This window comes from Tachysurus vachellii, chromosome 4, assembly GCF_030014155.1.
Source record: "Tachysurus vachellii isolate PV-2020 chromosome 4, HZAU_Pvac_v1, whole genome shotgun sequence".
NCBI classification, from domain to species: domain Eukaryota; kingdom Metazoa; phylum Chordata; class Actinopteri; order Siluriformes; family Bagridae; genus Tachysurus; species Tachysurus vachellii.
The window spans coordinates 2,405,358-2,417,960 of record NC_083463.1 but is presented as its reverse complement, the minus strand read 5'-3'; the positions used below and the strand labels follow the sequence as shown (position 1 = coordinate 2,417,960).

The 12,603-nt window shown below is 39.9% G+C and overlaps 2 protein-coding genes across 3 annotated transcripts; one reads left to right on the top strand and one right to left on the bottom strand.

Annotated features, from left to right (window-relative positions):
- The first annotated feature begins 549 nt into the window (after positions 1-549).
- On the top strand, positions 550-8,130 carry gtpbp6 (GTP binding protein 6 (putative)). Its single transcript, XM_060867387.1, has 10 exons — positions 550-1,070; positions 2,126-2,263; positions 2,341-2,411; positions 2,509-2,639; positions 3,411-3,481; positions 3,729-3,887; positions 4,838-5,046; positions 5,129-5,277; positions 5,494-5,646; positions 7,884-8,130. Exons 1-10 carry the CDS (start codon positions 671-673, stop codon positions 8,008-8,010), a joined length of 1,608 nt encoding a protein of 535 aa, XP_060723370.1. The 5' UTR covers positions 550-670; the 3' UTR covers positions 8,011-8,130.
- Positions 7,798-11,774, bottom strand: si:dkey-66a8.7 (PI-PLC X domain-containing protein 1). 2 transcript variants are annotated; one of them, XM_060867389.1, is made up of 6 exons: positions 11,474-11,771; positions 10,508-10,644; positions 10,181-10,309; positions 9,839-9,994; positions 9,570-9,750; positions 7,798-8,500 (listed from the first exon to the last, which is right to left on the bottom strand). In XM_060867389.1, the coding sequence occupies exons 1-6, from the start codon at positions 11,571-11,573 to the stop codon at positions 8,253-8,255; spliced, it is 951 nt and encodes a 316-aa protein (XP_060723372.1). In that variant the 5' UTR covers positions 11,574-11,771; the 3' UTR covers positions 7,798-8,252. The 2 variants fall into 2 exon arrangements, with proteins under 2 accessions (XP_060723372.1, XP_060723373.1); XM_060867390.1 differs by lacking the exon at positions 10,181-10,309 and having other exon boundaries at positions 11,474-11,774.
- Between the last annotated feature and the right edge of the window lie 829 nt (positions 11,775-12,603).

The following is a 12,603-nucleotide window of genomic DNA, read 5'->3' as shown; positions in this document are numbered from 1 at the left end:
TGAATGCTCACTAGGGGACGCTTGTTTCTGCATTTGTCTGTAATGCAGTAACGCTGAATGCTCACTAGGGGGCGCTTGTTTCTGCATTTGTCTGTAATGCAGTAACGCTGAATGCTCACTAGGGGGCGCTTGTTTCTGCATTTGTCTGTAATGCAGTAACGCTGAATGCTCACTAGGGGGCGCTTGTTTCTGCATTTGTCTGTAATGCAGTAACGCTGAATGCTCACTAGGGGGCGCTTGTTTCTGCATTTGTCTGTAATGCAGTAACGCTGAATGCTCACTAGGGGGCGCTTGTTTCTGCATTTGTCTGTAATGCAGTAACGCTCAATGCTCACTAGGGGGCGCTTGTTTCTGCATTTGTCTGTAATGCAGTAACGCTGAATGCTCACTAGGGGGCGCTTGTTTCTGCATTTGTCTGTAATGCAGTAACGCTGAATGCTCACTAGGGGGCGCTTGTTTCTGCATTTGTCTGTAATGCAGTAACGCTCAATGCTCACTAGGGGGCGCTTGTTACTGCACCTTCTTCTAATAAACAAGAGAAGAAGAAAAGAGGAAGTGTAGAGTTGTGTACTAATAAACGTAATATTGTTGTACAGTAACACACTGTGTATTAAACCGTCACACACTCGTTAGTACTCTAGCACTGTGTGTAGTGTCTTATGACTGCTCTATGTCGTGTTATTGCGTTATTAAGAGCTGTTCTTACGGATGCAGTGTTATGGTCCCACGTGTGTTCATTATGGGGTGGTTACCATGGAGACGGTCATCTTGGACCGGGTCATTCATCAGGTCCAAATCAGTCCACAGTGTGTGTCCCTGTGATCAGACACGTAGGAATATAAAGTGGGGTTTGTCCAATAGGAGCTTCTCAGGCAGTGTTTATAAACACAAAAGTCACAACCCTGGTCATGATGAAGGGGGTGAGGATGAGGAGGATTTTATTAAGGATGAAGAGGTGGAGGAACTTTTCCAGCAGCAGAGACCTGCAGGATTTGGAGAAGAGGATCATCAAGTGTTCATCGTTCATCCTGATGTCAAATGGGGGCAAAAGAAACAACACCTGACCACAGGTGAGTGTGACAAAGTGTCAGGGTCTGTTTATGATCCTCAAACAGCTGAAAAATCATCTAAAAGGTTCTGACACTTCATCAGTTATAAATAAGAGCTGTCCGTATTGTCGTGGGTTATCTTTAAAATTCAGATTAGACAAATAAGGATTATTTATTATTATATTATCCTTTTAAAAACAAAATATCACACAACAGTTTAATATTAACAAGACAAATAAAAGAAAGGAAGGAAGGAAGAAAAGAAAAAAGAAAGCAAGAAATAAAGAAAAGAAAGAAAGAATGAAAGAAAAGAAAAAAGAAAGAAAAGAAAAAAGAAATAAAGAAAAGAAAGAAAAAAGAAAGAAAGAAAAGAAAAAGAAAGGAAGAAAAGAAAGAATGAAAGAAAAGAAAAAAGAAAGAAAGAAATAAAGAAAGCAAAAAATAAAGAAAAGAAGAAAGAAAGAAAGAAAAAGAAAGCAAGAAATAAAGAAAGAAAAGAGAGTATAAGAAAAAGAAAGAAAATAAAAGAAAGAAAGCAAGATATAAAGAAAGAAAAAAGAGAAAAAAGAAAGAAAGAAAACTAATGAAACAAAACTAATTGCAGTCTGAGAAAAAAAATTCTACTTTAAAATTGACATTTGTAAAAAAAAAAAAAAAATGAAAATGTATATATTTCTTTTATATTTCTGTAAAAATACAAAACAATACAAAAATAAAGATAAAAGAAATAAGAATATTTTTGTAGATATTAGAGTTTTTTTTTCTGATTTATTTCTTTATTTTCTTCCACATCGTGCTGCACGTCGTTTATCGCGTCCAGAGCTCCGAGTTTACTTACAATTGTGTGTTTTTTTTTGTTTTTACTATTAAAGTCTTAATATACGTTTGTCTCGTTTTGACTCCAACCTTAATTTTTACAATGAAGGAATATCTGTGAAAACAAACTGAAAATCATATATAGAGAAATACAGAATACATTCGATTTTCATCCAAGGGTGCACATACTTTTGCACTATATAACTATAACTGTACAGCTGTAATAGCGGTTGTTGTTTTTTTGTATTGGTGTCTGAAAGCCGAGCTGCAGATGAAGGAGGCTGTCGGTCTGGTCAGAACTTTACAGAACTGGAGCGTTGTGGATAAAATCATCCTGTCCACCAAAACCCCGGAGAAGAAACTGATCTTTGGCAAAGGGAATTTCCAGATGCTCACAGGTCTGACGCTTTGCTCTCTGGATTTATTAATGACGTGAACCATGAAGATCTTTATTGTTTCTGTTAAATCTGTGCAGAGAAAATCAGAAGAACCGCCGGCGTCTCTGCCGTGTTTGTGAACGTCGAGCGTCTGTCGCCGGTGTCGGAGGTGATAAAAAAATCTGGGAGATAAAAAAATGAATCAAAAGCAGTCGGTGATATTTATTAGTTTGATTGTTTATGTATTTCCTTATTTGTGGTTGCAGAGAGAGCTGCAGGAGGCCTGGGGTGTGAAGGTCTTCGACAGATACTCGCTGGTTCTGCATATTTTTCGCCGTAACGCCAGAACCAAAGAGGCCAAACTGCAGATCTCACTGGCAGAGATTCCTCTGCTCAGGTGCCTCGAAATGACAACACATGAAACAGATATTTACAGAAATCTGTATTTAACATTTAAATAAAAATTTCTCTCTTAAGTGGAAAATATTAGCGTGCGATAATTTGGCTGATGTCAAACTCAACAAGTAAAGTTTAAAAAGTCATTTTATACCACAGCGCCGTTGAATTCCGGATTCTGATTGGTCAGAATGTGTCGATGACTTCTCCAGAACGTTAACGCAGGTTTATATCGAACGCTCTCGTTTCTATATGTTATTGTTTCTATAGTAACGGCTCGTTCACAGGAACCCGTTCGTCCGATGCCGCGCTTCAGCAAATCGTTGCCATGGTGAAGTTTCTGTAACATGGAGATGTTTATAGAAAGTATGGAAGGAGTCTCCAGTGTCTCGAAAATAAAGTTAACTCGAAAATAAACTCGTCTACTAAAGGGGAAAGTAGGAGCTCAGAGTTTAAGACTGGACTTCTTGGAGAACTGATGAGAAGGTTGTGAGTTCAAATTCCACTGCTGCTTAAAGCTGCTCCTGCTGACTCCTTGAGGAAACCCTTAAGCCTCGACTGCTCAATGGTGTAAATGAGATCAGTGTAAGACGTCGAGTCGTCTAAAGGCATCTGAGAAAATTCCAGAAATTTGAACAAAAATGTTTCTCCGAGCAATTTTTTCTTAACGAGCCGCACTGTAAGGTAACGACTTAACTTCATGTCAGAGTTCTGAATTAATGAATGAAATAAACAGAAAATGATCATCAGATCTTCTCTGTGAACTTCTCAGGTCACGACTGAGGAACGAAGTTGCAAACTTGGATCAGCAAGGAGGAGGTTCGAGGTACATCATGGGCTCGGGTAAGAGACCGGCGAAGGTTACCGAGTCTGACGTTGAGTTTTGTGCTCAGTTTCATGGCCTGTGCGTGTGTGTGTGTATGTGTCTGTGTGTATGTATGTGTATGTGTGTCTGTGTGTGTATGTGTGTGTGTGTGTGTGTGTGTGTGTGTGTGTGTGTATGTGTCTGTGTGTGTATGTGTGTATGTGTCTGTGTGTGTGTGTCTGTGTGTGTGTGTCTGTTTGTCTGTGTGTGTGTGTGTGTGTGCAGGTGAAACGCTGTACGAGGTGCAGCAGAGGCTGTTGAAGGAGCGAGAGCTGAAGATTTGTTCTGCGCTCGAGAGACTGAGGAAGAAGAGACACATGCTCCGATCTCAGCGCAAACACAAAGACTTCCCCATCGTCTCCATCATGGGCTACACCAACTGTGGTGAGTCGAAACTTTTATTCACAATATGTGTAAGTTTTGTCTTTCGGTTGGTGTGAAACATCTAAACTGTTTGTTATTTAGAGGTTCGGAGCAGAACGGAGTCACTGGTGTGAAATTAAATATGATCTCAGTATAAATAATCCTGTTTCTGGAAGAATCGAGCGAAATAAGTCAGAGACTAAGTTCTGAATTATCATTCACTCATTCATCTTCTACCGCTTATCTGAACTACCTCGGGTCACAGGGAGCCTGTGCCTATCTCAGGCGTCATCGGGCATCAAGGCAGGATACACCCTGGACGGAGTGCCAACCCATCACAGGGCACACACACACACACACACACACACACACACACACACTCACACACTACGGACAATTTTCCAGAGATGCCAATCAACCTACCATGCATGTCTTTGGACCGGGGGAGGAAACCGGAGTACCCGGAGGAAACCCCCGAGGCACGGGGAGAACATGCAAACTCCACACACACAAGGTGGAGGTGGGAATCGAACCCCCAACCCTGGAGGTGTGAGGCCAACGTGATAACCACTAAGCCACCGTGACCCCGTTTCTGAAATATCAATCAGGGTTTATTTATAAATGAATTTCCCAAATGTGAAAATTTATATATCTACAAAAAAGAATAATAATAAATGGAAAGAATATTGAAAAAACTGTTTAAGGGCCACAAACCATCGGTGTCCAGCTAAAGAAGCGTCTGAACATGATGCTGCTACCACCACCAGGCTTCACAGTGAGGATGGAGTTCTCAGGGTGATGAGCAGTTCCCAGAAAACTTAACCCTTTGTACCAAAACAAAATAGTCCTCATTAAACCAGAGAATGTTTTTCTGTCTGTTTGCTGAATCGTCCTCATGGCACATTCTGTGACCAATCAGAATCCAGAACTCCAGAGCAGATAAGTGAGCACCGCTCGGTTTGTCTCCTCAGGTAAGACCACGCTAATCAAAGCTCTGACGGGTGACGTCGCTCTCCAGCCCAAAGATCAGCTCTTCGCCACTCTGGACGTGACGGTCCACGCCGGTCGGCTGCCCAGTCGCATGAGCGTGCTGTACGTGGACACCATCGGCTTTCTCTCTCAGCTGCCTCACCGACTCATCGACTCGTTCTCAGCCACGCTGGAGGACGTGGTTCATTCTGTACGTACCTTCTGAACCTTAAGAGATAAATCCGTCCACACACCGTGACATCTCTGACTTCCTCTCATGTCTTTGTAATCAGGATCTCATCGTTCACGTGAGGGACATCAGTCATCCGGAGACCGTGAATCAAAAAGTAAACGTGCTTAACGTGTTAAAGAACCTTCAGATCCCTGAAAGGCTCATGAGCTCCATCATAGAGGTGCACAACAAGATCGACCTCCTTGAAGGGTCAGGGCTCATCTTTTATTGGTTATTTTAATGTCACCGTCACCATGACGACGATTACACATCTGTTTAAGTCAAGTGTCTGTCGTACAACTTTGTGAGCTGTTACTATAGAAATGATATTAATAGCAAGTGCGTTAATATAAACCTTTGATCTTCAACACATCCTGATATCCAGGACTCTACATCGGTATAAACTTTGTGTTCCCGACCTTTCAGCTACGTGTCACCTGATCCTGAGGCTGTGTCAATCTCAGCGCTGAACGAGGTGGGACTGGACGAGTTAAAGCACAGAACTGAAGAATCCATCATGAAGTCCACTGGGAAACAAACCAGGATTCTGAAAGTGGATCTCAAAAGCCCTCAGTTAGGGTAAGTGAAGGGTCAACAAGGGGGCAAACAGTGTGTGTGTGACTGTGTGTGCATGTGTGACTGTGTGCATGTGTGACTGTGTGTGTGTGACTGTGTGTGTGTGTGTGTGTGTGTGTGTGATTTTGTGTGACTGTCAGTGGGTGTGTGATTGTGTGACTTTGTGTGTGACTGACTGTGTGTGACTGTGTGTGTGATTGTGTGTGACTGTCAATGTGTGTATGTGATTGTGTGTGTGTGTGATTGTGTGTGACTGTCAGTGTGTGTGTGTGTGATTGTGTGTGACTGTCAGTGTGTGTGTGTGATTGTGTGTGACTGTCAGTGTGTGTGATTGTGTGACTGAGTGTGTGTGTGTGATTGTGTGTGACTGTCAGTGTGTGTGTGATTGTGTGTGACTGAGTGTGTGTGACTGTCAATGTGTGTGTGTGTGTGTGACTGTCAGTGATTGTGTGTGTGTGTGACTGTGAGTGTGTGATTGTGTGTGACTGTCGGTGATGCAAAGAGGTGGTGTTTGAGTGTGTGTGTGACTGTGTGTGTGTGATTGTGTGTGACTGTCGGTGATGCAAAGAGGTGGTGTTTGAGTGTGTGTGTGACTGTGTGTGACTGTGTGTGTGTGTGACTGTCGGTGATGCAAAGAGGTGGTGTTTGAGTGTGTGTGTGACTGTGTGTGACTGTGTGTGTGTGTGTCTGTGTGTGACTGTCGGTGATGCAAAGAGGTGGTGTTTGAGTGTGTGTGTGACTGTGTGTGACTGTGTGTGTGTGACTGTGTGTGACTGTCGGTGATGCAAAGAGGTGGTGTTTGAGTAACACTCGCTTCTTAGTGCTGTGTCTCTCTGCACTTTGAAGCCCACACAACAATCAATACAAATAAATTACACACAGTGTCCCGCTGTTCGGCTCTATATCAGCTCCACTCAGGTCAGGGGAAATCCGGCGCTCTCTTCTTCTCTCTCTCTGGCATCTAGCAGCCTACTGAGGAGAAAAAGAACCACGTACATATACACAGTTTATGCAGAAGCAGATTATCATTCGTACCCTGTTCATTTTCTGCGACGGTTCCTCGCGATCACAGCCGACATTCGACCACGAACTCACTACCACCACCACGTCGGTCTTTAGTCAGCGCACTAAATGTAAACTTCATCTTTTATTCCTGACAGGATTACTTACTTTCACTTATAGTAGTGTAGCACAGATGGTGTAGAGATGAACATAAAACCTTCAGGAACATGATGCTCCATCGTGGATGCATCCTTTGCACCACCCAAAAACTATCATTACACTTCTGTATGTCCATCCATATTTATTCTGTGTATACATATATACTATAGATGTATATATTCATAATGACATTCCTTTTTTGTCCTTACTTACCCTTATTCAGTTATATGTACATATTACTACACCTTCTGTATAACCTCATACCCTTATTTATTACACTGCCACTTGTAAATAAACTATCTATGCACTTCTGGTTAGATGCTAACTGCATTTCATTGGCTCTGTACATGTACCTTGCACAATGACAATGAATCTAATCTAATCTAATCTAATGACAGACTTTCTCTCACATCTGTAATGATCTAATCTGAAACAGCTGGAGGTTTGTTTTTGCATCATACACTCACCATCCACTTTATTAGGAACACCTTCTCATTCATGCAGCCAATCGTGTGGATTTTAGCAGTTTCTAAACGACAACCGTGCCACAGTTAAATCCACCTCAGACTTTCTGACGTTCGATTCGAATGTTCACTGAAACGGCATCTACATGATTATACGCATTGTGCTGCTTCCACCTGATTGGCTGATCAGATAATGTACAGGTGTTCCTAATAAAGTGGACAGTGTGTCAACATGTTTACAGATCCGCCCTCAGCCTGAGACAAATCACTTTATGGCTGATGTACAGTAGTTTGTGGTCAGTCCATGTATAGCACTCGATACTGTGGTGGATTGTGGGAGATGAAGCTGCTTTGTTCAAAATATTAAATCTAACAAATTAAACACAAATCATTTAGATCAGATCGCTAATAATCGGTATGAAAATCTGTAAATGTTGGACTTAAGATGTGATTGGGGAACTGAAGTAAAGGAGGAAGGAATCAAGGAATCGTGTGGAATCAAATCAAGGAATCATTTGAATCAAGACGATTGTTTGTTTGGAACCGGGAAAATTTCTTTAATAATGTCCAACTCATTATCATACGTGTACAGTAAGTGTGTGTGTGTTTGTGCAGGTGGCTGTATAAGGAAGCTACGGTTCAGGAAGTGCACGACGGAGATGACGACTGTACCGCCAACGTCAAGGTTGTGATCAGTGCCGCAGCATACGGACGCTACAGGAAGCTGTTCCAGGTCACGTAACGACACACGGTTACTGACTGTGAACTTACCTGAGTAAATATTTATACACGAAAGCATTTTAAAACTTTACACAGTGTTAAATATATTGTATAAAAATAAAGGAAATAAAATTGTACAAAATTGTGCCCAGTGTCTGTTTCTGTTCATCTCAGATGGTTGATTAGTTTTAGTAGAACATCCAGTTATCTGCTCCGTCTACAGCGTGAAACTCCTTTATCTAAGAACCCTTTAAACGTCCAGGTTTAAGTGTCTCTGTGTTTCAGCAGTAGTTTATTTAGAGCGATAATAACGGAGCAGAGTGGAATCAACCCTATAAAATCTCCTGCGATGATGTTGAGGCTCGTCGAGGCGGCGCCAGGTTTCTGCTCCTCCAGCCATCTCCTCACACACTCCCACTGCTCCAGGGTTATGGTCCGCAGGGAGACGTGCAGGTTTGAGGCGATAAAGCATCGATTTGCGGTTAAGTTCAGACCTGCCACGAAGAAGCCGTCTGTACACGAAGGAGAGAGAACTTTTTTTAATTTCGAGATTTAAAGATTTTTACAGTGACAGTAATTAGGAGAGAAATTACAGGATTTAATTGTTTTCTATCATTTTCTATTACTGACTAATTAGTAATAAAATGTAAATAATTATTTTAGCCCCTTTCCAAAACCCTCGAGTTCAAGAAGAATTTAATGCAAACTCATTAAGTCTGAAAATAGCTTCACGTTATTAGCACGATTTCTCAGTTATTTATAGAACGCTTCTAACAACGAACAGCGTCACAAAGCAGATATAAAATTTCATTTAAAATTTCTTTCTAAAAGTGAAAAACAAAAATGGTGTGTTAGCTGAGGCTTAAGGCATAGTGAGCATTTTTTTAAGCAGAAAAAAGTGACAGGTTTCCTGCACAGATCTGGTGTGGAGTTAACAAGCACAACTTTTAAGACCTGGAATTGTACCTGGAAATATGGAACAAAACAGTATGAACCTTGAGAGGAATCAGACTCAAAGGGGAACCTCATCCTCATATGGGTGACAAGGTTAAGTCCTTTAGTATTAGAAATAAATATTAACATAGACAATCTGTTTAAAACTTGGTCTGAACACAGTATCAAATGGTCTGCAACTCTTTCTTCAAATTCCATTCAGCAACTGTTTATGTGTGTGTGTGTGTGGGGGGGGGGGGGGTTATTTATTTATTTATTTTGTTGCCTTACTGCTTATGACATCACAAATAATAGAATGTCAGAGTGATATACCAGTGTTATACCAGAGTGAGTTCTGATTTTCTTCTGAATTCTGATTGGTCAGAAGGTTTTGATTAATTCTCTCACTTCTATACATTATCGTTTCTATAGTAACGGCCCATTCGTAGAGACTCGGAAAATGTGCCTAATTGTTGCCATGGTGAAATTTCCTTACACTGAAGAGATGTTTATGTAACGTATGTAAGGAGTCTTCAGTGTCAGGGCTTACATGTAACTATAAATGGATAAAAAGTACATAGTATTGCCCTCTAATAAAAAAATGTTTGCATCATTAAACTGCTTTGTTGTAAGACAAACGCACATCACCTGGACGTCCGAGATGTTTCTGCGAGTCGAGATAATGGATGAGTTCCTCGGCGCTGGCCGTGTTTGCCCACCAGTACGGGATTTCAGGCCAGAGCTCTTTATGACGTGTAGCTGCCTGATCCTCATACGACAGCACCACCTGATACCCTGACGTCCACAAGCCTCGTAAGGTCACGTCAGCCTGGACAAGACGAGCAGAGAACAACACTGACAATCTGAGAAAAAAGAATGCTTCTTTTCACTTCCTCTGACTCTAATGTTCAAATTACCTTCGAAGGGCAAAGTTTAGAGCCGAAGATCTTCTTCAGAGAATAAATAAATTCCTCGTGCAGTTTTTCACTCAAACCTTCAAAATGACTACATGAGAGGATGATGATCTCTTTGGGATGTGCTGAGAGCCATGTGGCCACAGTGTTCAGAGTGTCCTGTAAAATATCACATCAAATTTTCTTCTTCATTTTAAATGAATTAAAATTCATTCATTGTTTTATTTTTGTTTTATATATATATATATATATATATATGATTATTAAATAGAAAAAATATTTAATTGTTTTATATTCATTATTTTCCTTTAAATAAAGTATTTAAACAAGACACTATAGAATTACCAAGACTGTGACTTGGGTGTAGATCGCATGAGTGAAGTAAAGGTCATGTGACATGTCATTCTGTTTGTGGGCAATTCGAAGGTCAAAATATCGGACACCAGCTTGCAGTTGCTGCACGATATTTTTTAACTGTTGAAAAAACAACAACAGGAATTTTGTTCATTTTAAAAGGAGGCTCAAATTCATTGAGCTGTCTGAAAAGGGTCTATTTGTCATGTTTAAAGGTTTATCTAGACCTGTGATGATCAGCTACAAATTTTATTTGTAGTATAGCATTTTGGCTAGTTTCTTTATTTCAGATTTCTGCTGAATGTGGGGTATACATGCCTGGGTAGTGGCCCATTTAAAAATGATGGGGCGGGTAAAGCAGTAGAAAACTCTGTCCAGGAGTCTAAAGGAATCAGACTCAGATCTGAGGAGTGGAGAGCTGATATCCAGACAGTAGCTCATGGCATCATGACTTCCTGTGTAGATGAGGGTCAATTTCTTACAGTATGTTACAATGCAAATTAAATAATAGCAAATAATTATATTAAGAGCATACTCTTTATAAGAAGTTCATTAATTTACATATAGATATTATGTAAGTTTAAAACTTAGGATCTGTTTATTATTATTATTATTATTATTATTATTATTATTATTATTATTATTATTATTATTATCTGTGTGTTAAATTTAAATGAACAAAACAGAAGAATGAACTGAAGAAATGCTCTTTGTCCAAACTGGTAGGTCTTCTTGTGATTGTTGCCCAACCTTCTAAATATTTGTCACATACCACTGCAGTTATGTCTCCAGGAATGAGACTTACATTTGTCACCTGTGAAATGCATTAATGTATACTACATGTACCAAAAATAAATAAATAAATAAAAACAGGTTAGAAGTAGCACAAGTCTTATCTGAATGTATTAGGATCAGCTTTATGTTTTCCAAACAGCATGATTCAGGACAGTTAATACCTCTAAACCAACAGAATTATTTTTATATGTACGTCACTATTGGACTACTTTGCTCTTTGAGCTTATATATCGGTTGTGAATATGTAATGACATTCAAAACAATATCGCTCCATAGAATTGTACTGGCCTACAGCGGAATAATGACCTTTCCAATATGGCGGACGCGCCGACTTAACAGACCAGATGTGTTAGAGCGTTCGCCATATTGGACAGGTCATTATTTTATATTTTCCATATAATCGCTCGCCGTGATTGCGTTGCATCCTCGACAGTTTTATTACCTTATTAAAAATATTGTGAATAAAGTCAAAGTTTGTTAATGTCTCACCTGGTATGGTGAGGCTGGTTAAAGGAATGTCCCACAGTTGTTCAGGTAAATTTTTCATCCACTCCTCGTTGTTCCCGTCGCTTTCGAAAATTGGTGCCATTTTTTCATTCAGTCGTCATTTATACAGGAGTTTAAAACGTAACAGCCTTGAAATGTGCCCTGGAAGCGTATTATAATCAACTTAAAAACAAGTTAAAGTGTTTTAAAGACGGAAAGACTGCATTTCCTGGTTGCAAAAGTTTCTGCACCCCCCATATCTGTGCACAACCTAAGCATGTGTATGTGATAACACACAAATATGTACACACCAAGAGGAAGTGAGTGGTTATTCACTACACAGCTGTTAGACACGACGATCATCTCTAACACATTATTATACAGCATCGAAATACATTCCCTACTATACTTTACCTGTATACACATTGTACTAGTAAATACATTCCCTACTATACTTTACCTGTATACACATTGTACTAGTAAATACATTCCCTACTATACTTTACCTGTATACACATTGTACTAGTAAATACATTCCCTACTATACTTTACCTGTATACACATTGTACTAGTAAATACATTCCCTACTATACTTTACCTGTATACACATTGTACTAGTAAATACATTCCCTACTATACTTTACCTGTATACACATTGTACTAGTAAATACATTCCCTACTATACTTTACCTGTATACACATTGTACTAGTAAATACATTCCCTACTATACTTTACCTGTATACACATTGTACTAGTAAATACATTTCAGAATCAGAATCAGAATCAGAATCAGAAAGGTCTTTATTGCCAAGTAGGTTTTCACATACGAGCTCCACAGTGTAAACATATAGCAATGGTAAGGAATGAACACATAGATAATAGACAGTTGTATGTGCAAATTGAAATATAAGTGTGCAATTTGAAGTAAAGATGTGCAAATTCAAATATAGATGTGCAAAATAAAATATAAATGCGTACTTGTAGACAATGTAAGAATAGGGTTTGTTCTGTGTATGTTAAGTGTTCATCAGATGGATTGCCTGAGGGAAGAAACTGTTCCTATGTCTGGTCGTTTTGGTGCTCAGGGGTCTGTAGCGTCGGCCAGATGGCAACAGTTCAAAGAGTAAGTGTG